Below are 27,631 nucleotides of genomic sequence, written 5' to 3' on the forward strand. Positions count from 1 at the left end.
ATTGGTGGGGCTGTGGAATGAGGGGAAGCAGAGGCAGAGATGGCGAGTTGTAATAAAACTCACACTCTATATGGGTAGATGAAGGAGGATTTTGAAATCAAAATATTCTAGATTGGAAACCAAAAGCACAATTGAAGACTTATGTGAATGTAAGCCGAGGCCAAGCTTACTGTTAACCATGTCCGAAAAGCCTCACTATAAAATGATGCAAGTATGGGCAAGGGTTTCAGGGCTGGCCATTGGGTGGAGTATATCAGAGGTGGAGCCGAGCTGAATGGGTGATGGCACCAGACTGGCGGTGGATGAGGTGGGGGCCTTGAAACAGAGCTCAGGAGATGTCAGCCCTCAATATCTACATCCTGTGAGCTGTTTCAAGGCCTCCATCTCATCCAGCACCAATCCTGTGCTCTTCCACCCATTCACCTTGGCTCCACCTTTGATTTACTTCACCCAACGGCCAACCCTGAAACTCTCGCCCACACTTGTTTTATACACTGGACTTGCCCTCAAAACTCTGACAGGTTCTGATTTTGGGAGCAGACTGTAAAATTTGACCTTATTCACTCACCACGTATCCTAGACAGAAAAGTGATCTACTCAGGGGGAGATCAGGCTCTTGAAACACACCCCTCCCCAATGAAAGCAATGCATTAAAGCCCCAGCAACACACACACAAATGCTGCTTCATCTCAGTGGGTCAGGAAGCACCTATGGAAGTGAATAAACAGTCAACATTTCTCTGCACAGAAGATGCTCCTGGGAGCTATGTTGCAAATTTCAAGCAGATCAGTCACTCTGATGAACTTGGAAAAAGATATGCTTTTCATATCTAACTTGATGTTACAGGCAGTCACATGGCAATCGTCATGGAGTGGAAACTATATTTATAGCTGATATTGCAGAGAGGAAAAAGGAAGATGAGGAATAGACAGTGACCGAAGAGCACTGGGTCAAGTTTCCAGCATCTGCAGAATCTCATGTTTAGGGTTAATTAGAAGGCAGCTATACACAGGAGACAGCCACAATAAAAAAGGCTGAAAGATGGGATGCTGGAGGAAGTATGTGGTTATGTTAAATCATGCAGCTTGGCCGTAATCAGTGTATCCTAAAGTTGATGAAATCCACTCATTTCCGGCCCCACTGTCACAGCCCCATTATTTGCATCTGTTGGCTACAAATCAGATTCTGAACCTAACTATGAGAGAAAAGGTCCACATCAAATTTACGCATCTTTTTAGAACAGAAAGATGAGGAAAATATTGATAAAATAAAGTAACTATTAGGAACGAGGTCAGGGTAGGAACTTCGGAAAATCAGAGAGACAATTCTGTACATGAAGGAACAAAAATGCACGTGAACCCACACAACAGCACAAATACTAAATCCAGGCCACAGAATCCTCTCCCAAGACAAAACCATCAGCAGGTTGAATATTCAAAGGGTCTTTGACCTCAGATGGAGTCTCTGAGCACCTTGTTACATGGAAGCTGCCCATTTTGTTTTATCCACTGGACTTACCAACAAAACTCTGATGGGTTCAGATTTTGGGAGCAGACTGTAGCGGTTCTGACCCCATTCACTCCCCATGTATCTGAGACATTTTACCTGTTCTGCATGCCATTCGTTTTCCAGCTCTTTGCCAGCTCCAAGACGGACTGCGCCGGTTTTCCTCGCGAGGTTAGGTCATCATCGTTGGGATTTCCATTAAAGTTTCCACACAGACCACACACCTTGTTTTGCAGCCGTTCTCCCATCCTGATGAACAGCAAGTTAAACCAGTTGTACTGGATCTGAATTCCCTGAATAGTGTCAATGACCAGGAATCCCTCAGCTGTTGAGATCTTTGTCAGCCCTGTGACAACAGGAATGGAGACTGGGGTCCCATTCACCTGACAAAGAGGACAGTATTAGTCACAACTGGGGGAGCACATTCTACTTTCCTTTCTCATGAAGATACACTGCAGTTACCTGACCAATATTCTCCATCACTACTCAGATCCAAGGAAAACGGCAGCAAGGACATCGGAACAGGACAATTATAAACATAAATGAGCAAACTTAACTTAAAATATATATAACTTACAATGTGTCTAAGAAAATAACAAAATAAACACAGCAAAGCCAAGTCATACCTCCTCCTGATTAGATATATCACTGTTGTTTCATACCAGGTGACCATGCAATTGTTGCCTGCCGAGGGAGCATCAGTAAATGCAAGTAACATTACCAACATTGAAAAGGCATTTGGACAGGTACATGGAAATGAAAGGTTTCGAGGGATAGGAGTCAAACGCGGGCAAATGGGACTAGTTTAGATGGGCATCTGGGTCAGCGTGGTCCACTTGGGCTGAAGCACCTGTCTCCATGCTGTTTGAGTCTATGACACTAAATCACAGATGAAATTTAGAGGGCAGTTTAACAAATGTACTATATCAAAGAGAGTTTTGCACATAATGGAGACAGTGCAAGGAGTGTAGACACGAGAATCAGGGACATAAGTGAGGTCCAGACCAGAGAACGATAATGAAAGTGGATGAAAGAATAAATCAGATAAGAACAATGCCCATGTGTAAATGTAGAAAACTGAGAAAGTGATAAAGATTAAGTATAATTAAACTGGTGAGGACATCATTAAACTGGAGAGAATGCCCAGAGGATTTACGAGGATGCTGCCAGGACTCGAAGGGAAAGGTTGCACAGGCTCAGACCTCATTCCTTGGAGAACAGGAGATGGAGGGGCAGCCTTAGAGAGGTGTATAAAATCATGAAGGGAATAGATAGAGTGAATGCGCACAGCCTTTTTTCCAGGGAAAGGACGTTAAAACTGGAGGGCATAGGTTTTAGTGGAGAGATGAAAAACTTTAAAGGGATTTGAGAGGCAATGTCCTCACACAGAAGGTAAATGGAATGAGGTGCCAGAGGTGGTGGTCGAAGCAGGAATGATAACACATTCAAAAGACAACACAGAATCCCATGCAAGGGTGCGTGAATGAACACGCCCAGACATCTGTACAATTGATTGCTATCAAACCATAGTTCCCCAATGATGGACTCCTTAGACCAGAGACATCTACACTCAAGTTCAAGTTTGTTTTCATATGCATACATACCCAGGGTATAATGGAAATAAGCTTCTTGAACAGCATTAGTACATTGGAAATTTGACAAACGTAAGTTAATATAAACTTAAATTAACATAAATTATATTACAACAAAATAAACATAATGATGGATGACCTTGGCCCAGAACATCAACTGTAGATGCCGCCTGACCTGCTGAGTTACTCCAACATTTTGCATGTATTGCAAAATGACATCAGTGCAAGTTGAGAGAGAGTAAAAGGAAATGAGCATTTCTCAGGTTGGTTTAGGAACCTGATGATGGTGCAGAAGCCACCGCTGTTGAACCTTGAGTGTGGGTCCTCGGGCAACCGTTAAAGCTTTGACCGCCAGAGGGGTGGTGGTGGTGAGGCTTAATCAGCTGCCAAAGTGCATCACTGGTATTTACTATAGGAAGGTGCAGAGACTTACTGATCAGATGGGGGCTGGCTTTGTTGACCATAGTTCTCACTGAGTGATCCACTTCAGTAGGTGGGCAAAACTGATCAATAAAGATGGGCCAGGAAGAAAATGAAAGTGATGCAGAATCACTATGAATGTGGAAGAAAATTAGCCTGACAAAAAATAATGAATAGAAAAGTGAATGGATGTATAAGAAGAAAGAGGAAAGACTAACTGTGACAGCATGAGGATGCATGTGATAAAAAGTGTTGACGAATGAGTGTGTGAGAATAATGGGAGAATAATAACAGTGAGGATGAATATGTGAGAGAAACAAATCATTGTCAGGAAATAAAGAATAATATTGGGTATGAATGTGTGAGAGTGATGGTAAATATTAAGGGGGATGAGTGTGGGAGTGAAGGAAAGCATAAGGGTATGAATACTTGTATTTGAAAACCAAAAACCTGCAGATGCTGGAAACCTGAAATAAAATAACAAAATGCAGGAAAGACTCAGCGGGTCAGGCAGCATCTGTGGAAAGAGAAACAGAAACGGAGTCAATGTGTGAGACTAAAGATTCTGCATCACAGATTTCCGAATGCTGAAACTTACTTGGACAACATTCCCGGAGATGAGGATCTGTTCCTCGTTGATATACAGGTAAACTGGGGAGATCAGTGTCATGTTAGGCATACTCCATTTGTCAAAGTTTACGATTAGTTGGAAAGAGATATCTGGTAGCTTGTGACAGATTGTGGAGAGGACAAACGAGCAGGCAGCAGGAAATCGCAGGAAAGCTCCATCGAAAGTCTGGAATATACCGCCGCCAGCCGCGATGCAGTGGGAGCTCTTCTTACTGTAACAGCCTCTGACCCCATTGTGAAGCGAACACAATTCCTCGCTCTTGCACTGACGGGAGTCACACTGCACCATGTTGCGGCCCATGCATCGGCAGTGCTTGGAGCAGTTGGTGTTCCAGAAGAACTGCCCTGGCTGAGAAAGACAATGTTTTCAGAGAAACCACGGCCCAACTCCAGGAACAAGCAGAACCCGGATCAGCAACAGCATCCAAGAACATATACAACAGAACACACTGCGCTGATCCTGCTTATCGAAAGGGTCAAGTCGGCTGAGAAAAGGCATCGTTTATAATCCTTGGCTTAACTTTACTGTAGTTTATAAAGCTATGAAGGCATAGACGTGGAAGATAATCACAGTATTCTCCCCAGGGTAGGGGAGCCTAAAACCAAAAGGCATAGCTTTAACATGAGAGAAGAAACGTGCAAAGGGGTCCTGGGGAGCATGTTTTTCCACATATGAAATGAGCTACCAGAAAAGCTAACAGGGCTGAGCACAATTATGACATTTAAAGGACCTTTGGACAGGTACATGGATAAGAAAGCAAATTGAACTACCTTAGAGCGTGGATCAGTATTTGGAGCTATGATGTGGTGGCCATTACAGAGACTTGGATGGCTCAGGGACAGGAATGGTTACTTCAAGTGCCGGGTTTTAGATGTTTCAGAAATGACAGGGAGGGAGGCAAAAGAGGTGGGGGTCAGATGCAGTGTCACAGCTGCAGAAAAGGTGGATGCCATGGAGGGATTGTCTACGGAGTCTCTGTGGGTGGAGGTTAGGAACAGGAAGGGGTCAATAACTTTACTGGGTGTTTTTTATAGGCCACCCAATAGTAACAGGGACATCGAGGAGCAGACAGGGAAACAGATCATGGAAAGGTGTAATAATAACAGAGTTGTCATGATGGGAGATTTTAATTTCCCAAATATTGATTGGCATCTCCCTAGAGCAAGGGGTTTAGATGGGGTGGAGTTTGTTAGGTGTGTTCAGGAAGGTTTCTTGACACAATATGTAGATAAGCCTACAAGAGGAGAGACTGTACTTGATTTGGGATTGGGAAATGAACCTGGTCAGGTGTTAGATCTCTCAGTGGGAGAGCATTTTGGAGATAGTGATCATAATTCTATCTCCTTTACAATAGCATTGGACAGAGATAGGAACAGACAAGTTAGAAAAGCATTTAATTGGAGCAAGGGGTATATTGAGGCTATCAAGCAGGAACTTGGAAGCTTAAATTGGGAACAGATGTTCTCAGGGAAAGGTACGGAAGAAATGTGGCAAATGTTCAGGGGATATTTGTGTGGAGTTCTGCATAGGTACATTCCAATGAGACAGGGATGTTATGGTAGGGTACAGGAACCATGGTGTACAAAGGCTGTAATAAATCTAGTCAAGAAGAAAAGCTTACAAAAGGTTCAGAGAACTAGGTAACGTTACAGATCTAGAAGATTATAAGGCTAACAGGAAGGAGCTTAAGGAGGAAATTAGGAGAGCCAGAAGGGGGCATGAGAAGGCCTTGGCGGGCAGGATTAAAGAAAACCCCAAGGCATTCTACAAGTATGTGAAGAGTAAGAGGATAAGATGTGAAAGAATAGGACCTATCAAGTGTGACAGTGGGAAAGTGTGTATGGAACCAGGGGAGATAGCAGATGTACTTAATGAATACTTTACTTCAGTATTCACTATGGAAAAGGATCTTGGTGATTGTAGTGATGTCTTGCAATGGACTGAAAAGCTTGAGCATGTAGATTTTAAGAAAGAGGATGTGCTGGAGCTTTTAGAAAGCATCAAGTTGGATAAGTCGCCGGGTCCGGATGAGCTGTACCCCAGCCTACTGTGGGAGGCAAGGGAGGAGATTGCTGAGCCTCTGGTGATGATCTTTGCATCATCAATGGGGACGGGAGAGGTTTCAGAGGATTGGAGGGTTGTGGATGTTGTTCCATTATTCAAGAAAGGGAGTAGGGATAACCCAGGAAATTATAGACCAGTGAGTCTTACTTCAGTGGTTGGTAAGTTGTTGGAGAAGATCCTGAGAGACAGGATTTATGAACATTTGGAGATGTATAATATGATTAGGAATAGTCAGCATGGCTTTGTCAAGGGGAGGTCGTGCCTTATGAGCCTGATTGAATTTTTTGAGGATGTGACTAAACACATTGATGAAGGACGAGCAGTAGATGTAGTGTATATGGATTTCAGCAAGGCATTTGATAAGGCACCCCATGCAAGGCTTATTAAGAAAGTAAGGAGGCATGGGATCAAAGGGGACATTGCTTTGTGGATCCAGAAGTGGCTTGCCCATGGAAGGCAAAGAGTGGTTGTAAATAGGTCATATTCTGCATGGAGGTCGGTCACCAGTGTTGTGCCTCAGGGATCTGTTCTGGGACCCTTACTCTTCGTGGTTTTTATAAATGACCTGGATGAGGAAGTGGAGGGATGGGTTAGTAAGTTTGGTGATGACACAAAGGTTGGGGGTGTTGTGGATAGTGTGGAGAGCTGTCAGAGGTTACAGCGGGACATTGATAGGATGCAAAACTGGGCTGAGAAGTGGCAGATGGAGTTCAACCCAGATAAGAGTGAAGTGGTTCATTTTGTTAGGTTATATTTGATGGCAGAATATAGTATTAATGGTAAGACTCTTGGCAGTGTGGAGGATCTGGGGGATCTTGGGGTCCAAGTCCATCGGACACTCAAACCTGCTACGCAGGTTGACTCTGTGGTTAAGAAGGTATATGGTGTATTGGCCTTCATCAATCGTGGAATTGAATTTAGGAGCCAACAGGTAATGTTGCAGCTATATAGGATCCTGGTCAGACCCCATTTGGAGTACTGTGCTCAGTTCTGGTTGCCTCACGACTGGAAGGATGTGGAAACCATAGAAAGGGTGCAGAGGGGATTTACAAGGATGTTGCCTGGATTGGGGAGCATGTCTTATGAGAACAGGTTGAGTGAACTTGGCCTTTCTCCTTGGAACGACGGAGGATGACAGGTGACCTGATAGAGGTGTATAAGATGATGAGAGGCATCGATCATGTGGATAGTCAGAGGCTTTTTCCCCAGGGCTGAAATGGCTGCCACAAGGCGCCATAGGTTTCAGGTGCTTGTGAGTAGGTACAGAGGAGATGTCAGGGGTAAGTTTGTTTGTTTGGTTTTTTTAATATAAACACAGAGAGTGGTGAGTGCGTGAAATGGGCTGCCGGCGACGGTGGTGGAGGTGGATACGATAAGGTCTTTTAAGAGACTTCTGGATAGATACATGGAGCTTAGAAAAATAGAGGGCTATGGGTAACGCTAGTAATTTCTAAGGTAGGGACATATTCGGCACAGCATTGTGGGCCGAAGGGCCTGTATTGTGCTGTAGGTTTTCTATGTTTCTCAGTTACGCATCTTGGTCAGGATAGATGAGTTGTTGAAGGGCTTGTTTCAAGGCCTAATAAGTGTATGAAGCTATGAACCAGGTTTAGGAGCAGGCAGATATTCCTAACTTTGAACCTGTTTTAATCTCAAATACACAATGTGAATTAACTTGATTTACCTCTCTTAGGTACACAACTCTAAGTACTCTTACTTAAAGGAGAATAAATCTGTTCTGAAATTATCAGTTGACTTCCAGCATAAAGGGTTCTACCCGAGCCGGGGATGGTACTTGGCATTTCCATTACACTGTGTGAAGATTTCCAAACCACTTGTGAATAGGCTGGTTCTAACTTCTAACTCATTCTGCCCTCCCTGTTTTGGACTACCTTAGGATAAAGAATAGAGTGGACAGAGATAAACCCTCGGCCATTTCAAATAAGGTAAGAATCATGGGTCCCAACTTACCTCATAGTATTTGTCCTCAACCACACAGCCGCAGTCCTGGGGCAGGATACAGGTTCTTCCATTGAGCAGGAAGCCATCGTTGCATTGACAGCCCTCCACACAGTAATGCGTACAGTCCTGGTGGGTTTTGAAAGTGGAACACCGGGGTTGGCACACTGACATACAGCTCTCGTAGTGACTGTTTGCAGGACAAGTGATCACTGTGTGAAAGAGGATCAAACTAAAATCCTTTGCCAAAAATAAGTTAACTATTTTATTAATATTCCTTTCCAATCCATTAATTTGGATTAATGTTTGAGCCGATGAACTGTTTCTACAATGTTAATTAACTTATATTACTCAATTATGCACTATTAATTATGGACTATAATGTGCTATAACCTCAGAGAAGCTCATAAAATCATGAAGAGCATGGATAAGGCAGAAGCTCAGTCTTCTCTCAGAGCTGGGGAGTCCAAAATTAGAGGCCACTGATACAAGAGAAGAGTGAAAGATTTAAAAGAGATCTGAGAGGTAACTTGTTAATATACTACTTGGAATGATCTGCCAGAGGAAGTGGTCAAAGCAGGTTCAATTGTGAAATACAAGAGGCATTTGGATAGGTACATGGACAGGAGGGATTGAGGGTATGAGTTGAGTACATACAACTGGGATGAGCAAGGAGGACGTAATGGTCAACATGGACCAGTTGGGATGAACGGCTTGGTCCTGAGCTGTATTACTCCAGGTCTGGAGAGAAAGCATCACAGTAATAAAACAAACTCCCATTCCAACACAAAGTAACTCAATCAGGTCATTATTTAAATGGTGAACAGTTGCAGCTTTCTTTACGCAGAGGGCCTTGGGAGCGCTTGCGCATGAATCACAGAAGGTTGGTTTGCAGGTACAAATTATCAGGAGGGTGACTGGAACGTTGGCCCTCATTGCTAGAAGGTTTGAATTTCAGAGCAGGGGGTTTATGCTGCATCTGTACAGGCTACTGGTGAGGTCCACTCGGAGTACTGCGTGCATTTCTGGCCTCTTGAGGAAATGTATAGTACTGGCTTTGGAGGAGGTGCCGAGGAAGTAGACAAGGTTGATTCTAGAGTTAAGGAGGGTTTACCGATGAGGGTGAGTCGTCTGGGACTATACTCGCTAGAATTCAGAAGAATGAGCGTGACATCTTATAGAGATGTATGAAATTCTGAGAAGGATGATTTTTTTTGTGCGCTACAGTTCCCGAGGAGACATCGGATTGTGCAGTGGGAGAGATAATTTAAAAGAAGCGAGCAGGGGTCAGTCAGAACATCTTGCGCACCATAGTTCCGGAGGAGACATTGGATTGCACAGAGGGAGAGAGTCTAAAAGAAGCGTGCAAAGGCCGTCGTCACATTTTACGCGCCTCAGTTCCAGAGGAGCCATAGAATTGCACAGAGGGAGAGAGAGTGTCAAAGAAGCGAGCAGGGGCATTTTGCGCGCCACGGTTCCTAAGAAAACATTGGACTGCGCAGAGGGAGAGAGAGTGTAAAAGAAACCAACGGGAGCAGCCGTCAGATTTTTTTCATGCCACAGTTCCCGAGGAAGCATTGAATATTGCAGAGTGAGAGAGAGTGTGAAAGAAGCGAGCGCCAGTACATTTGCACGCCACACCCCCGAATTAGAGGGGGAGGGGGAGGGGGAGGGGGAGGGAGGGAGGGAGAGGGAGAGGGTTATTTATTTTAAAGGAAGCAAGCGGGGGGAAGTCGGCACATTTTGCGAACCAGTTCTTGAAGTGACATCGGATAACATAGAGAAAGCAAGTCCAAAAGGAGCTAGCAGGGGCTGTCAGCACATCTTACGTGTCACAGTCCCCGAGTAGACATTGGATTGTGTAGAGGGGGAGAGAGAGAGACACTGAAAGTAGTGAGCGGAGTGCGCCAGTTCCCGAAGAGGCGTCGGATTGCGCAGAGAGAGAGTTTAAAAAGAAATGAACGGGAGTAGTGGTCACATTTTGCGCACCAGTTCCCGAGCGGGCGTCGGATTGTGCAGAGGGAGAGTCCAAAATATGCGAGCGGGGTCACCGGCACATTTTGCGCGCCACAGAAGCGAGCGGGGACAGTTGGCACATGTGTGTCACAGCTTCCGAGTAGACATTGGATTGCGTGGAGGGAGAGAGTGTCTGAAAGAAGTGAGCGGGAGCAGTCGGCACATTTTGCGCACCACAGTCCCCGAGGAGGCATCAAATTGCGCAGAGTGAGAGAGTCTCAAAGAAACGAGTGGGGACCATCACCACATTTTTGCATGCTACAGTGCCGGAATAGACACTGGATTGCGCAGGAGAGGGAGTTTAAAATAAGCGAGCGGGGGCAGTCGGCACTTTTTGTGTGCTGCAGTTTCCGGGGAGGCATCAAATTGCGCAGAGGAAGAAAGAGTCACACAGAAGCGAGCGGGATCACCGGCACATATTGCGCGCCACATTTCCCAAGGAGACATCGGCTTGCGCAGTGGGATAGAAAATTTAAAAGAAGCAAGAGGGAGTCAGTCAGCACATTTTGCGCGACACAGTTCCCAAGTAGACATTGGGTTGCGGGAGAGAGGGAGAGAGGGAGAGAGGGAGAGAGGGAGAGAGGGAGAGAGGGAGAGAGGGAGAGAGGGAGAGAGGGAGAGAGGGAGAGAGGGAGAGAGGGAGAGAGGGAGAGAGGGAGAGAGGGAGAGAGGGAGAGAGGGAGAGAGGGAGAGAGGGAGAGAGGGAGAGAGGGAGAGAGGGGAGGCAATCAGCACATTTTACATGCCACAGTCCCCGAAGAGGCATCGGATTGCGCAGAGGGAGAGAGTTTAAAAGAAGGAAGCGGAGGCAGTCGGCACATTTTGCGCACCACAGTTCCCGTGTAGACATTGGATTGCGCAGAGTGAGAGAGAGTCTCAAACAAACGAGTGGAGACCATCACTACATTTTGCATGCCACAGTGCCGGAATAGACATTGGATTGCGCAGAAGAGAGTGATTCTAAAAGAAGCGAGCGGGAGTAGTCGTCACATTTTGCGTGCCAGTTCCCGAGGCGGCGTCGGATTGTGCAGAGGGAGAGAGAGTCTAAAATATGCGAGCGGGGTCACCGGCACATTTTGCGCGCCACAGAAGCGAGCGGGGACTGTTGGCACATTTTGTGTGTCACAGTTTCCGAGTCGACATTGGATTGCGTAGAGGGAGATAGAGTCTGAAAGTAGTGAGTGGGGGCAGTCGGCACATTTTGCGCGCCACAGTCCCCGAGGAGGCATCAAATTGCGCAGAAGGATAGTGATTCTGAAAGAAGCAAGCAGGGGTAGTCGTCACATTCTGCGCGCCAGTTCCCGTGGAGGCGTCGGATTGTGCCGAGGGAGAGAGAGTCTAAAATATGCGAGCAGGGACAATCGTCACATTTTGGGCGCCACAGTTCCTGAGGAGGCATTGGATTGCACATAATTAGGTTCTTGGCAAGGACCAATAAAAAGAAGTTACCATTAAGTGGGCAGCCATATCGGGAGCGGCTATTGCATGAGTGGGCTAGTGTTAGTGTGGGGAGTTTTGGTTTTGGCTCATTGAGGCTTCGGCGAGAAGCATAGGCTGTAGGTAGAATTTTTTTGTGTGACTTATTCTTTCTCTTTAGACCTGCACATTAAGAACAGTGGGTATGTCAGGTAGGACAGTGGAACACTCCTCTTGCAGGATGTGGGAAGGCAGGGGGACCTCCTACGTCCCTGGCTACTACACCTGCAAGAAGCTGCAGCTTCTGACAGACCGTGTTAAGGAGCTGAAGCTGGAACTAAATAAACTCCCGATCATTTGGAAGGCTAAAGGGCTGATAGACAGGACATACAGGGAGGTAGTTACAACCAAGGTGCAGGACACAGGTAACTGGATCACCATCACGAGGGTGAAAGGAGATAGGCAGCTAGTACAGAGTACCCTGTGGCCATTCTCCTCAACTGCAGGTATACAGCTTTGGATACTATTGGGGGGAATGGCCTAGCAGAAGAAAGCCACAGCAAACAGGTCTGGCACTGAGTCTAGCTCTGTGGCTCAGAAGACAAAGGGGAAGAAGAGACGGGCTTTGATAATAGAGGATTCGTTGGTTGGGGGAACAGAAAGGAGGTTTTGTGGACGAGAACAAGATTGAAAAGGAGGAGGTGCTTGCTGTCTTGAGGAAAATTAAAGTGGATAAATCCCCAGGACCTGACAGGGTGTTCCCTCGGACCTTGAAGTTGCAGGGGCCCTGGCAGAAATATTTAAAATGTCGCTGTCTACGGGTGAAGTGCTGGAGGATTGGAGAGTGGCTCATGTTGTACCGTTGTTCAAAAAAGGATCAAAAAGTAATCCGGGAAATTATAGGCCGGTGAGTTTAACGTCGGTAGTAGGTAAGTTATTGGAGGGAGTACTAAGAGACAGAATCTACAAGCATTTGGATAGACAGGGACTTATTAGGGAGAGTCAACATGGCTTTGTGCGTGGTAGGTCATGTTTGACCAATCTATTGGAGTTTTTCGAGGCAGTTACCAGGAAAATGGATGAAGGGAAGGCAGTGGATATTGTCTACATGGACTTCAGTAAGGCCTTTGACAAGGTCCCGCATGGGAGGTTAATTAGGAAAATTCAGTCGCTAGGTATACATGGAGAGGTGGTAAATTGGATCAGGCATTGGCTCGATGGAAGAAGCCAGAGAGTGGTGGTAGAGAATTGCTTCTCTGAGTGGAGGCCAGTGTCTAGTGGTGTGCCACAGGGATCAGTGCTGGGTCCATTGTTATTTGTCATCTATATCAATGATCTGGATGATAATGTGGTAAATTGGATCAGCAAATTTGCTGATGATACAAAGATTGGTGTAGTAGACAGTGAGGAAGGTTTTCAGAGCCTGCAAGGGGACTTGGACCAGCTGGAAAAATGGGCTGAAAAATGGCAGATGGAGTTTAATACAGACAAGTGTGAGGTATTGCACTTTGGAAGGACAAACCAAGGTAGAACATACAGGGTTAATGGTAAGGCACTGAGGAGTGCAGTGGAACAGAGGGATCTGGGAATACAGATACAAAATTCCCTAAAAGTGGCGTCACAGATAGATAGGGTCGTAAAGAGAGCTTTTGGTACATTGGCCTTTATTAATCAAAGTATTGAGTATAAGAGCTGGAATGTTATGATGAGGTTGTATAAGGCATTGGTGAGGCCAAATCTGGAGTATTGTGTTCAGTTTTGGTCACCAAATTACAGGAAGGATATAAATAAGGTTGAAAGAGTGCAGAGAAGGTTTACAAGGATGTTGCCAGGATTTGAGAAACTCAGTTACAGAGAAAGGTTGCATAGGTTAGGACTTTATTCCCTGGAGCGTAGAAGAATGAGGGGAGATTTGATAGAGGTATATAAAATTATGATGGGTATAGATAGAGTGAATGCAAGCAGGCTTTTTCCACTGAGGCAAGGGGAGAAAAAAAACCAGAGGACATGGGTTAAGGGTGAGGGGGGGAAAGTTTAAAGGGAACATTAGGGGGGGGCTTCTTCATACAGAGAGTGGTGGGAGTATGGAATGAGCTGCCAGATAAGGTGGTAAATGCGGGTTCTTTTTTAACATTTAAGAATAAATTGGACAGATACATGGATGGGAGGTGTTTTGAGGGATATGGTCCGTGTGCAGGTCAGTGGGACTGGGCAGAAAATGGTTCGGCACAGCCAAGAAGGGCCAAAGGGCCTGTTTCTGTGCTGTAGTTTCTATGGTATGGTATGTTGCCCCCTGAGTGCCAGGGTCCGAGACATCTTGGACTGAGTCCACACCATTCTTAAGAGGGAAGGTGAGCAGCCAGAAGTCGTGGCCCATGTTGGTACCAGTGACATGGGTAGTAGGGGTGAGAAGTTCCTGCAAAGTAAGTTCAGGGAGTTAGGTGCTAAGTTGAAGGACAGGACCTCCAGGATCTCAGGATTGCTACTGATACCACGTGCTTGAGGCCAGAAATAGGAAGATCATACAGTTTAACACGTGGATAAGGGATTGTGCAAGAGGGGAGGGTGGGCTTCAGATATTTGGATCAATGGGCTCTCTTCCAGAGAAGGTGAAACCTGTATAGAAGAGACAGTTTGCACTTGAACTGCAAGGGGACTATTATCCTAGTGGGAAGGTTTGCTAGTGCTGTACAGAGTGCTGGAGCAGACAGTGGAGAGGTTGTGGGGACATGCTGTTAAGCCAGGAATCAAAAGGTCAAGTATGGTGCTACTAATGTTCTGAGCTGTGTATATTTCAGTGCAAGCAGTATTGTAGAAAATACAGATGAGCTCAGGGCATGGATCAACACGTGGAATTATGATGCTGCAACCATTAGTGAGACTTGCTTGTAGGACTGACAGCTCAATATTCCAGGGTTCTGTTGTTTGAGACATGATAGGGCGGGAGAGATTAAAGGGGAGGGGCTGGCATTACTAGTCAAGGAAACTGTCATAGCAGTGCTCAGTCAGGATAGAATGAAGAGCTATTGACTTCATGGGAGAAGCTAGAGAGTGGGAGTAGATGGTTGCTTCTGAGTGGGGGCCTGTGACTGGTGGAGTGCCACAGGGATCAGTGCTGGGACCATGATTAATTGCCATCTATATCAATGATCTGGGTGATAATGTGGTAAACTGGATCAGCAAATTTGCGGATGACACCAAGACTGGGGGTGTAGTGGACAGTGAGGAAGACCATCAAAGCTTGCAGCGGGATCTAGACCAGCTGGAAAAATAGGCTGAGAAATGGCAGATGGAATTTAATGCAGATATTAAAGTGCGAGGTATTACACTTTGGGAGGACCAACATGGTAGGTCTTACACAGTGAGTGAATAGGGCACTGAGGAGTGCAGTAGGACAGAGGGATCTGAGAGTACAGGTCCATAATTTCTTAAAAGTGGTGTCACAGATAGATAGGGTTGTAAAGAGAGCTTTTGGCACATTGGCCTTCATAAATTAATGTTTTGAGTACAGAAGATTGATGCTATGTTGAAATTGTACAAGATGGTGAGGCCTAATTTGGAGTAAGTGTTGTGTTCAGTTTTAGTCACCCACCTACAGGAAAGGTGTAAATAAGATTGAAAGAGTGCAAGAGAAAATTTACAAGGATTTTTCCAGGACTTGAGGACTTGAGTTATTAGGGAAAATTTTTGAAAGGCATACAAAATTATGAGGGGTATAGACAGGGTAAAGCAAGCAGGCTTTTTCCACTGAGATTGGGTGAGACTACAACTAGAGGTCATGGGTTAAGGGTGAAAGGTGAAATTTTAAGGGCAACATCTTCACTCAGAGGGTGATGAGAGTGTGGAATGAGCTGCCAGTGCAAGTGGTGGATGTGGGTTTGATGTCAGCTTTTCAGAGAAATTTGAATAGGTACATGGATGACAGGTGTATGGAGGGTTACGGTCTGGGTGCGGGTTGGTGGGACTCGGCAGATTAACGGCTCGGTACAGGCTAGAGGGGCCAAAGGACTCTTTCTGTGCTGTCGTGTTATATGACTCTATGATAAGTTAGAGGTAAGAAAGTTGTCTCCACTGGTAAGCAACATTGCCTCAAGATTTGGAGGAATAGAATTAGAGTGGAAATGAAGAGAAACTGCTTTTCCCCTAAGAGGAGCTAATTGGGGGATTTCTCTGCCAAGGGAAGCAGCAGAGGCCAGCTCATTGAATACATTCAAGACACAGATACAGTATTGTGTATATACGTTTCAGATGGTATGGCCTCCACAAAGGCCTAATTTCAACATCATTGAGGTTGTCTGGGAATACCTGGAAAGACAGAAGCAAGCAAGACAGCCAACGTCTGCAGAAGAACAGCGACAAGTTCTCCAAGATGCTTGGAACAATCTATCAGCCGATTTTCTTATAAAACTGCACGACAGTGTACCTCAGAGAACTGATGCAGTTTTAAAGGCAAAGGGCAGTCACACCAAATATTGATTTGATTTTTTTTTTTAAACTGTTTACTGCACTTTGTAATTTCTTTGATATTCAGAAGCTTTTCATTATTTTTGAAAGCATCTTTACTTTACAAATTTTTCCCCCATATGTCTACAACCTTTGCACAGTACTGTAGATAGATTTTTGCACAGCAAGGGAATTCAGCATTACGGGGAAAAAAGCAGGTAGATGGAGCTGAGTCCATGGCCAGATCAGCCATGATCTTATTGAATAGCAGAGCAGGCTCGGCAGGCCAGATAACCGACTCCTGCTCCTATTTCTTATATTCTTACATTCATCAGTCAGTAGCAGTAAGTGAATTAACCACAAAGCAAATGTGCACACTTAGTCACAGAGCCACAGAGCACTACAGCACAAAAACAGGCCACCTCGTCTATGCCGAACTGTTATTCTGCCTAGTCGCCTCAAACCTGGACCACAGCTTTCCATACCTCTCCCATCTATGTACTTATCCAAACTTCTCTTCAACCTTGCAATCAAGACCTTATCCACCACTTCCACTGGCAGCTCACTCCACACGTGCACCGCCCTCATCTAGTAATGATGACATCTATATAACTCAAAAAATAACTACAGGCAATATATAACTCAATAAGAAGAGTCAGGACAGAGAATGACACTATTCAATGTCAGTATAACAATACTCTGGCTGTAAAATAGTCCATCCAAAATAAGTTTCAATCCAGTATTTCATTTGTCCTACCTTGTTTCTGTTCTTCCAATAACAGAGTGAAGTATTCTCAACCAATTCAATAACTGTTCAAAAATATATAACTGTGCAGAACACTTACAAGAATTCCAGGCAGTGTCATCATCATCCAAGTTCAGGTCGAAGTACCCAGTGTATAAACATAGTACGAAAGAAATGCTGAATGGCCAAATGAATTTTGTTCCCTCTGTAAAGCATCTACCTCACTCCAAGAACATTTCTATCTTACCATGCATTGCAATGTATATTGAGCTGGGAATACTTAACAGAATCTATACAGTATACACCATGCATTACAATAGCACGCCATAAGTATTCCCAACTCAATAAGAGAGTGATTATAAATGATGACACCCCAAGAAGTGGATGGCAACTCCTTAACGGCTTCCTACAATTCTGGTGAAGTGTCTCCAAGTTGAAACGTAAACTCTGTTTTTCTTACCACAGATGCTGCCTGAACTGCTGAGTGTCTCCATTATTTTCTGCTTTTATTGCAGCCAATACTATCGTCAAAGATGCCCACCACCCTGGCCATTCCATTTTCTATCCTCTACTTTCTGAGAGAAGTTACAGGAGTTTGAAAGCCCAGACGACCAGACTTCGAACAGCTTCTTCCTGACGTCTGTCCGGCTTCTGAACCAATCATGTCTTTCATATTCTCTACCCGCCGGTTCTGGCATCCTCTCGGACTCTCAACTCCACATCTGTCCGTTCTTCCATTATTGTCAGTTTAGCATCTTTTTTGCGCTACTTCAGATTGCAATGTAACCTTTGCAGCACCCTGTTATGCGCGTGTTTTATTTATTGCTGCACTTGTTATTGCCATTAATAATGTTTATGCTGTGAGCCTCAGGCTAACAATTCCATTGCACCCTGGTGTATAGAGAACAAACTAATTTAAATCTGAATCCCTCCAAGCAGTTGTAATTTAAGAATTGAACACGCACGAACGCACGCGCATGCACACGCACACACTCGCCGCAGAGAGGAAAGAGCCTGTAATGAACTTCGATTTGACACCCGGTGAGTTGGAGGCGAGTGGCCCGGGACTCACAGCAGCCGGTGATGTTTCTCCAGCCCAGCATCCGCACGCCCTGAGCCTGGCAGACACTGCCGTAGTTCTGCAGCCAGCTGCAGGCCGTCTCCCTGTTGCCACGGTCGATGCACGAGTCGAATATGCAGTTGTGGTAGAAGAAGGTGGGGTTGACTCTCCCGTGGCAGCGGCTGAACACGTTGTCCTTGGACACGATCAGGGCGCAGAGCTGCAGCGTTTCCACGGGGAGGCTCAGCACCCGGTCACACGACGGGCAGTTGCGGCTGCAGCCCGGCTGGCAGAAGGGCGTTCCGCCGGGCACCCAGCTGCTGACGAACTCCAGCAGGCTGCCTGCTCTCCTGCCATGGGGGGTCTGCAGCTCATCCCCCGGCTCACCGTTGAACTGGCCGCACAAACCCCGCGTGGCGTTGGCAAAGGCCCGCGGCACCGTAACCGTCAGCAGGGTGCCCCAGTCGTACATCACCCTGAGCCCGAAGTCCGTCTCCAGGACCACGTAGAGGCCAAAGGAGTGCAGGTTGACCTGACCTCCGCCCAGCTTGAGGGGGAGGTAGAGCCGCTCCTCATTGACCTGGGAAAGGAAATAGATGATGCATCAGGATTGAAGATAGGTGTTCCCTGCCCCTCCATGCTGAGACTGTCTCAGTTCGCAGAAGTATTTTTTGTACAAAAATAAGTTTATGCCAGAAACGACAAAATCTCTTGTTTATTTCTATAAGGCATAGGAGCAGAATGCGGCCTTTCGGCCCATCGAGTTTGCTCCGTCATTCGATCGTGGCTGATTTATTATCCCTCTCAACCCCATTCTCCTGCTGTCTCGCGTAACTTTTGACGCTTCTACTGATCCAGAACCTGTCACCTTTGAAATATACCCAATGACTTGGGCTTCACAGCCTTCTGTGGCAATGAATTCCAGATTCACCACCCTCTGGCTAAAGAAATTCCTCATCATCCCTTCTAAAGGGATGTTCTATTTTGAGGTATTCTCTGGTCCTAGACTTTCCCACTATTGGAAATACCCTTTCCATGTCCACTTTACCTGGACCTTTAAATATTCCATAAGTTGCAATGAGCTCTCCTAGTTCTTCTAAATTCCACTGAATAGAGGCCCACAGCCATCAAACATTCCTCAAACCGTTTGATTCCCCGGGATAATTCTCATAAATCTCCAATGTCAGCATATCCTTGCTTCGATGTAGGGCCAAAAACTGCTCACAATACTCCAAATGCTTTAATTTCTACAATACTACAACCACAACATGATAAACAACAATAACGAACACCAACTAAATTAAACTATTCCCATCCCTGTCTAGGATGGTCTTTATCCCCAGCAGTAAGCCTGGACGAGCCCTTGGCAACCTGCCCCCAAGACCCATGGAGAGCTAACTTGGCCAACCCCAGAAGGAATGGCCTCCATCACTGGTAAACAAATATGAAGAGAGTGGGAATAAAATGCGACCAGAAGTCGAGGAGCAGCCCCTTCACATATGCAAATAGGAGTCACAACCTTGCACAACCCATGTACAAAAATGACAAGCAGCTGGGAGACTTATTGTATTGGAGGGCACCCCACTCTGCTTAGCATCCTCCCCTTGATGTACAGGGGAAGGATACCCACAGAAAAGAAACTCAACTGGGAACACCCCCATCCACCCCACCCATGTTTATAGTTTATTAGGGACAGCAGACAAGAGACTGCAGGCCACTGTTCCCTCTAAGTTGTGCAAGTGTGCATGGCCACGCGGTAACTGAAATGCTCCCGTGCACATAGCCTTTGTTGCTGTGCTGCTGGAACTTTTATATAACGTTAACATGAAGTGTCACGCAGTTTTCAGGCTGTGTAAAAAATTCCTGCTCAGAGCAATGGGTGGTCCGTGCAGATGTAAAAAAGGGAACGTTGCTGCAGGCGCAGGAATCTGGAAAAATAAGACTGCCTCTGCGTGAACTCGGGAGGCTCAGCAGCATCTGTGGAGGGAAAGGAGCCGTCAACACCTCAGATAGAGACCTTTCATTGGGATTGAGAGTGGAGAGGGAAGGTGGCTGGTATAATGAGGAGGCAGGGGTTGAGACAAGGGCCAGTGGGTGACTGAGGGGTGAGGGATGAGAGAGGTGGAGCTGAGAGACAGGCAGGGGGAAATCAGTGGGAGCAGACAAGACAGAAAAAAAAATAGGCAGCAGATGGAGGGCAAGTGAAAGTGAAGAGAGGCTGGAGGGTGAAAATGAACTGATCATTGAGTTGTGGAATACAAGATGCTGTGTGAGGAGGTAACCGTGGTCCTTTCTGGGGTCGGGGAGGCCACTGCTGACTAGAGGGACAACACTGGCGTAGTCAACAATCCAATGGTATGGATGTTGGATTTTCTGATTTCAGGTAACCGTTACCTCCCGTGTTCCCTCCCCTCGATCTTTCATCTGGTCCTCCCATTTTTAATTCCCTTTCACATACACCCCCCCCCCACTCCAACCCCATTTATCCATTTTCATTTCCCTCCTCCTCCTTGTTCCATCTGCCTACTCAGGGCAGAGTCGCGTAGCAGAGGCTGTAACACTGTTACTGCACCAACAGCCCGGGTTCAATTCTGCCACTGTCTATAAGGAGTTTGTACGTTCACCCCGTGACTGCATGGGCTTCCTCCCATATTTGAAAGGCGTACGGGTTAGTAGGTTAATTGGTCACATGGGTTTAATGGGGTGACACAGTCTCGTGCTGGAAGGGCCTTTTACTCTTGCTGGGCTAAAGAAATAAATAATAGATACTCACACATCAGCCACTGGATCGCCTCCTCCATCTGGTTCCACCTGCCTTAATAGTTCCCATTATTACCTTCTCCACTAAACAAATTCCAGCTCTTTTATATTTCTGCTTATCACCCTTGTGCCTTGTTCTCCCAGTTCTACCCTCCCTCTGCCCATCAGGCCTCACCTCCGGCCCCCAGTCCACCAATCACCTTCCAGCTCTTGTCCCACAACACCCCCACCCACCCCAAGCCTCACTTCGTACCACCCATCTTGCCTGCCACTCTCAGTCCTGGTCTCCACCCAGAACGTTGAAAAATGCCCCCCCCCCCACCGACACTACTTGACCTGTTGAATTCCTCCAGCAGCTTGTTTCTTGTTCCAGTAACACGACAAACAGCCATTCACCCCAACAAATTGGTATTGGCAAAATTGCCAGGAACCCCAATCCACCTGCAGCACCTTCTCCATCAGCTGAGTCCTCCCCAGGTTAAATGTTGTCCCTGCTCTCTTTTTCCTTGCACTCCACAGAGGACCTCGGGGAGGGACAAAGTTGGTGAAAAGTTAATTCTTTCTGACCACACCCTGTTGGTCACATGGGAACATCTCCACACAGGCCAGCCTTGTTTTTTTTTTAAATTTACCTAAGGGTTGTGAGCTGATCCAGCATTTTAAGTGCCCTTTCCTGACTGCCCTTGAGAAGGTGATGGTGATCTGACTTCTTGAACCATTGCAGTCCATGAGGTGTGAGTATACCCACGATGCTATTATAACCATATAACAATTACAGCACAGAAGCAGGTCATCTCGACCCTTCTAGTCCATGCCAAATGCTTACTCTCACCTAGTCCCACCGACCTGCACTCGGCCCATAACCCTCCATTCCTTTCCTGTCCATCTAGCTATCTAATTTTACTTTAAATGACAATATTGAGCCTGCCTCTACCACTTCTGCTGGAAGCTCGTTCCACACGGCTACCACTCTCTGAGTAAAGAAGTTCCCCCTCATGTTACCCCTAAACTTTTGCCCCCTAACTCTCAACTCATGTCCTCTTGTTTGAATCTCCCCTACTCTGAATGGAAAAAGCCTATCCATGTCAACTCTATCTATCCCCCTCAATTTTAAATACCTCTACCTAGTCCCCCCTCAACCTTCTACGCTCCAAAGAATAAAGACCCAACTTGTTCAACCTTTCTCTGTAACTTAGGTGATGAAACCCAGGTAACATTCTAGTAAATCTTCTCTGTACTTTATTTTGTTGACATCTTTCCTATAATTCAATGACCAGAACTGTACACAATACTCCAAATTTGGCCTTAGCAATGCCTTGTACAATTTCAACATTACATCCCAACTCCTATACTCAATGCTCTGATTTATAAAGACCAGCATACCAAAAGCTTTCTTCACCACCCTATCCACATGAGATTCCACCTTCAGGGAACTATGCACCATTATTCATAGATCCCTCTGTTCTACTGCATTCTTCAATGCCCTACCATTTACCATGTATGTCCTATTTTGATTAGTCCTACCAAAATGACGCACCTCACACTTATCAGCATTAAACTCCATCTGCCTTCTTTCAGCCCACTCTTCTAACTGGCCTAAATCTCTCTGCAAGCCTTGAAAACCTACCTCATCATCCACAACGCCACCTATCTTAGTATCATCTGCATACTTACTCATCCAATTTACCACCCCATCATCCAGATTATTAATATATATGACAAACAACATTGGACCCAGTACAGATTCCTGAGGCACACCACTAGTCACCGGTCTCCAACCTGACAAACAATTATCCACCACTACTCTCTGGCGTCTCCCATCCAGCCACTGTTGAATCCATTTTACTACTTCAATATTAATACCTAAAGATTGAATCTTCCTAACTAACCTTCTGTGTGGAACCTTGTCAAAGGCCTTACTGAAGTCCATATAGACAACATCCACGGCTTTACCCTCGTCAACTTTCCTAGTAACCTCTTCAAAAAAAATTGCAGAGGGAGTTCCAGGGTTTTGACCCAGTGGATGAAGGATCTGTGATATATTTCCAAGGCGAGGTGCTGTGTGATTTGGAGGAAGACTCCAAAAAGGTGTTCCCCATGCTTTTTGCTACCTTTGTCCTTCAATCTGGTAGAGATTGTGGGTTTGGTAGGTGCTGCTTTTGGAAAGTCATCGCTATATCTTCATCACCACCAAGTCTAAATCCTGGGATCCTTCAGCTGCATGATGGATACTCCTTCACCAGAAGGACCAGAGTGGTCCAGGAAGGTACCCATCCATTCCTTTCATGATCAGGAACAGGGTTCAATGCCAGCCGCACTCACATTTGGTGTCTTATTTTTAAGGCTGCTCCACATGCTAAAAGTTTCACAGTTCACCTCCCCTGGATTGCCCACAGTGTCAGAGAATCAATGCTACATCACTAGTCCCTTGTTTGGAACCTTTCCAGGACCAATTTGCTCTGAGACTCTCTTGAGACCTGGAGGGAAATGGGCTGAATGCAGGAAATTGGAACTAGCCAGGTTGACAATGTATTGCCATAGATATGTGAGGCTGAAAGGACTGTGCTCATGCTCAATGACTCTAAGCTCCCCCAGTAAAATAATCTCACTAACCCCTCTCCCATTTCAGTTATCCTCACCGGGGCCATCACCACTGACCCCAATCCTCAGACCTTGCCCCAGGAGTCCTTATCTACCATCATCCCACCTCAGGCACACTCCCTTCCCCATTGCTCACCATCACCGTATGTTTGTAGCTCTTGGACACACTGATATTGTAACCGTACACTGTGATTTCCACCTCCCGTAACCACAGAGCCAGAGAAGTGTTGCGGTCTTCGTTCCTGACTTGGACCAGGTAGTGCGGCAGGTGAGGGGAGCCGGGCTCCACTGTGCTGATAACATGGCTACAAGTGCTCTGCAGTTCGTAAGCGAGCGTGTCGAAGGTGTAATAGTGGCTGTAGCCGGACACGATGCAAACCGCCTCCGAGCGAGGCAAACAGTAGAACAGCTCGGTCTCATCTGAGCAGAACTCATCCACGCGGCAGGGGCCGCTCTGGCAGTACACCGTGTTGTCGGACCCGTTGCAGAAACAGCGAGTTTGGCACTCGCTGTCTGTCCAGAATGTGTCATTTGTACCGATGTCAATGCCTTCATAGACGCAACCGCACTGGATCTTGGCGATGCACCGGCCGTCCTTCAAAACGAATCCTTGGTCACACTGACAGCCTTCCACACAGGGCAGGTTGCAGTCGACGTCTCGCTGCAGAGACTGGCAGGTGACAGGGCAGGCAGACGTGCACTCGGCGAAGTGGCTGTTCTCAGGGCACGGCAAGGCTGAGGAACAGAACAGACAGCTGGTTAAAGGGGACCTGGTCTCCCACAGGTTAGCTCTGAAGGTTCGGTGGGTGGGAGCGTTACCCCTCACCTTTCGCTTCCTGCTGGGGTTCACAGTGGATTGACAGATTGAGAAGCATCTGCCATGAGGTCTGACTGATAAGTTGTTTGTTCCCTCCGCTGTCTCACTGGGCACCGAGTCTGGTGTGATGGGAGCTGTGTTCCCTCTCTACCGCAGGAGAGCAACTGAGCATCAGCTGCTTGGATATAACATTTAACCACACCCCAGCCCTCTGTCACAATGAATTACACAGATTCACTACTCTCTGGCTAAATAATCTCCTCCTCATTTCCATTCTAAAGGGATTTCCCTCCCTTCTGAAGCTGTGCCTTCTGGTCCTACACTCCCATACTACTGGAAGCATTCTCTCCACATCCACTCTGCCTAGGCCTTTCAATATTCAATAGGTTTCAATGAGATCCCCCTCCCCCCAACCATTCTTCTAAACTCCAGTGTGTACAGGCCCAAAGACATCAAATGTTAATGGTCACCCTTTCATTCTCTGAGTAGTTCTCATGAACTTCCTCTGGGCCCTCTGCAATGCCAGCACACATTTTCTTAGATAAGGGGGCCAAAAACTCTCCAATTTCTGGAATATGCTGCTGTATTCCACAGTTAAAATTGATGCAAAATGCTTATTAAGTTTGTTCGCCATTTCCTTGTCCTCCATTACTACCTCTCCAGCATCATTTTCCAGTGGTCCCATATCTACTCTCATCTCTTTAAATATCTGAAGAAAACTTTTGGTTTTCTTTTTTATATTTTTTGGCTACCTTACCTTCATATTTCATCTGGTCTTTCCTTATTGCCTTTTTAGTTGCTTTTTGTTAGTTTTTAAAATCTTCCCACTAATTTTTGCTCTATTATATGCCCTCCCTTCAGCTCTTATGTTAGCTTTGACTTCCCTGGTCAGTCATGGCTGTGTCATCCTGCCTTGAGAATACTTTTTCTTTGGGGTATATCTCCTGCACCTTCCGAATTGTTCCCAGAAACTCCAGCCACTGCTGTTCTGCCATCATCCCTGCTAGTGTTTCCTTCTAATCAACTTTGGCCAGCTCCTCTTTAATTCCCTTTATTCCACTGTAATACTGACACATCTGATTTTAGCTATACCTCTCAGTCTGTAGGGTGAATTATATCACATTATGATCACTGCTTCCTTAAGGTTCCTTTACCTTAAGCTCCCTACACAAATTTGACAACACCCAATCGAGAATTGTCTTTTTCCTTGTGGGCCCAACCACAAGCTGTTCCAAAAATCCATCCTATAAGCATTCTACAAATTCCTTCTCTTGGGATCCAGCACCAACCTGATTTTCCCAATCTACCTGCATGTTGAACCCCCCATGACTATCACAACCTTGCCCTTTTTAAATGCCTTTTCTATCTCCTATTGTAATTTGTGTCCTACATCCTGGGCACTGTTCAGAGGCACCATGGTAGTGCAGCATGAGCTATTACAGCTCAGGATACTGGAGTTTGGAGTTCAATTCCAGTGCCATCTGTAAGGAGTCTTTGTACATCCTCCCTGTGGAATGTGTGGGTTTTCCCCAGGTGCTTCAGTTTCCTCCCCCCGCCCCATTTCCTCAGCCACACATTCATCTGCAAAGTTATCCTATCCTTACCCTCACTGGTCGATGGTACTGGCAGCAATCCAGAGATTACTACACTGGAGGTCCTGCTTTTCAGATTTCTGCCTACAGGTAACTCCTTATATTCTCTCTTCAGGACCTCATCCTGTTCCCTACCTATGTCGTTGGTACCATTATGTACCAGGACTTCTGGCTGTTCACACTCCCCCTTTAGAATGCTGTGGACCCGATCTGAGACATCCCTGACCCTGGCACCTGGGAGACAACATACCACGTGGGTGTCTCTTTAACATCCATGGAATCTCCTGCCTGCTCCTCTAACTATGGAATCCCCTATCACTACTGTACTCCTCTTCTCCCCTCTTCCCTTCTGAGCCAGAGCTAGATTCAGTGCCAGAGACCAGGTTGCTTCAACTTCCCACTGGTAGGTTGCCCCCCTCCCAATGGTATCCAAAGCAGTATACTTATTATTGAGGGGAACGGACGCAGAGGTACTCTGCTCTGGTTGCCTATTCCCTTTCCTTCTCCTGACAGCCACTCAACTACCTGCCTCCTGCAAGTTAGGGGTAACCACCTACCTGTAACTCCTATCTACCACCTTTTCATTCTCCTGTACAAGCCGAAGGTCATCGAGCTGTTGCCCCAGTTCCTTAACACGGTCTTCAAGGAGCTGCAGCTCGATGCGCCTTCTGCAGATGTAGTTATCGGGGAGCCTCGAGGTCTCCCAGAGTTCCCATGTGTGACACAATGAACATACCGCTAACCCTGGACCCATTCTTATCATACTAGCTACAAGGCCAGAACTTGTATCGAAGGCAGGACTAGAGGTTGGAACTGCACAGACAAGCGATGAAGCATGATCACAATTGCAGATACTATGTAATGGACTGGACACTGTTACTTGGACTAGCTCCAGGATGATAAAATATTGCACTCACGGGGTACTAAAGGGGGCAATATGAATGCCAATGCATTTATGATAAAATGTTACTGTTAGGGAGTACAATGCTATCAAAATGGGTATTGCATGGTATGAAGCTACAGACTCTGGGTATCAGATATTCTATTTTGGGTCCAGTGCCAACCCCTATAATGGATGTATGCTGTTATTATAGGATGTATACCAGAGCACAGGCACCAGATGGTACATTGATATCTGAACCTGGCTACAGGACGTAAACAATGCAAACATTGGATACAGGATGGTACAATGATACAGGGATTAGGTACTGGATGGAACACATTTCCTCTGTACAACTTACGGCAAAAGGTGCTGCTTCTCCAATTAGCCAGCATGACCTCAGCACCGGTGCAGGCGTCTGCATAAGCCTGCAGGGAGCTGCACAGAGCAGATACGTTCCCACCATTTAAACACATGGTATAGAGGCAACTTCGGAAGAAGGGTGACGGATTGACAACTTCATGGCAATTGAGGAACGAACTATTATTGGGATCATTGATTATCCCACACAACGAGATTCCTTGATACAGAATTAAATCTTCATTTGTGCACACAGTATAAAGCTCTTCACACTGCCCATTACATGTCATGTCATCAGCAAATGTCTTCCAATTATCCACAAATTCCGCACTGTTCTCTGTCACTTTCCCATTGGCTTTTCGAAAGTCGTCAGTGGGATTCCCGTTGAAATATCCACAGAGCCCACAGGTGTTGTTGTAATAAGCAGTGGAGAGCGTTACGTTTATTCGATCCTCACTCGAGTACAAGATTTGGAAACTGTTGTCTAATTCCACCTTGGTGCTATTCCCAGCCCTGTAGATCTTCAGTTTTCCGGACGAATGTATAAAGGGCAAGGAAATCGCAAAAGCATTCACCTGGCAGGACAAATACGAGTTACTCACCAATAACAAGATATAGAGGAAGTATTCTTGATGAACAGACCAAAACTGTCTAGGCCTAAACTCATGTTGACTGTTCAATCGAGTTCTGTGTACTTTTCGGATATATTCTTTACTCTTATAGCCCCTACTCACTCACTGAATCCTCAACAGATCATTCATTGTTTGCA

General features: G+C 46.0%; 1 protein-coding gene across 1 annotated transcript in view; it reads right to left on the bottom strand.

Annotated features, from left to right (window-relative positions):
• The window catches only part of LOC140185072 (tubulin-specific chaperone cofactor E-like protein), a 140,307-nt gene that overhangs the window by 15,308 nt on the left and 97,368 nt on the right, over positions 1–27,631 (bottom strand). The window contains exons 12-17 of the mRNA XM_072238313.1: positions 26,864–27,437; positions 23,350–23,948; positions 17,865–18,432; positions 8,185–8,384; positions 4,117–4,497; positions 1,606–1,889 (exon numbers count right to left, since the gene is read on the bottom strand). Of these exons, the coding sequence (XP_072094414.1) occupies positions 1,606–1,889; positions 4,117–4,497; positions 8,185–8,384; positions 17,865–18,432; positions 23,350–23,948; positions 26,864–27,437 (2,606 nt within the window). The remainder of the gene's footprint in view (positions 1–1,605; positions 1,890–4,116; positions 4,498–8,184; positions 8,385–17,864; positions 18,433–23,349; positions 23,949–26,863; positions 27,438–27,631) is intronic.

This window comes from Mobula birostris, chromosome 20 (genome assembly GCF_030028105.1).
Source record: "Mobula birostris isolate sMobBir1 chromosome 20, sMobBir1.hap1, whole genome shotgun sequence".
NCBI classification, from domain to species: Eukaryota; Metazoa; Chordata; class Chondrichthyes; order Myliobatiformes; family Myliobatidae; genus Mobula; species Mobula birostris.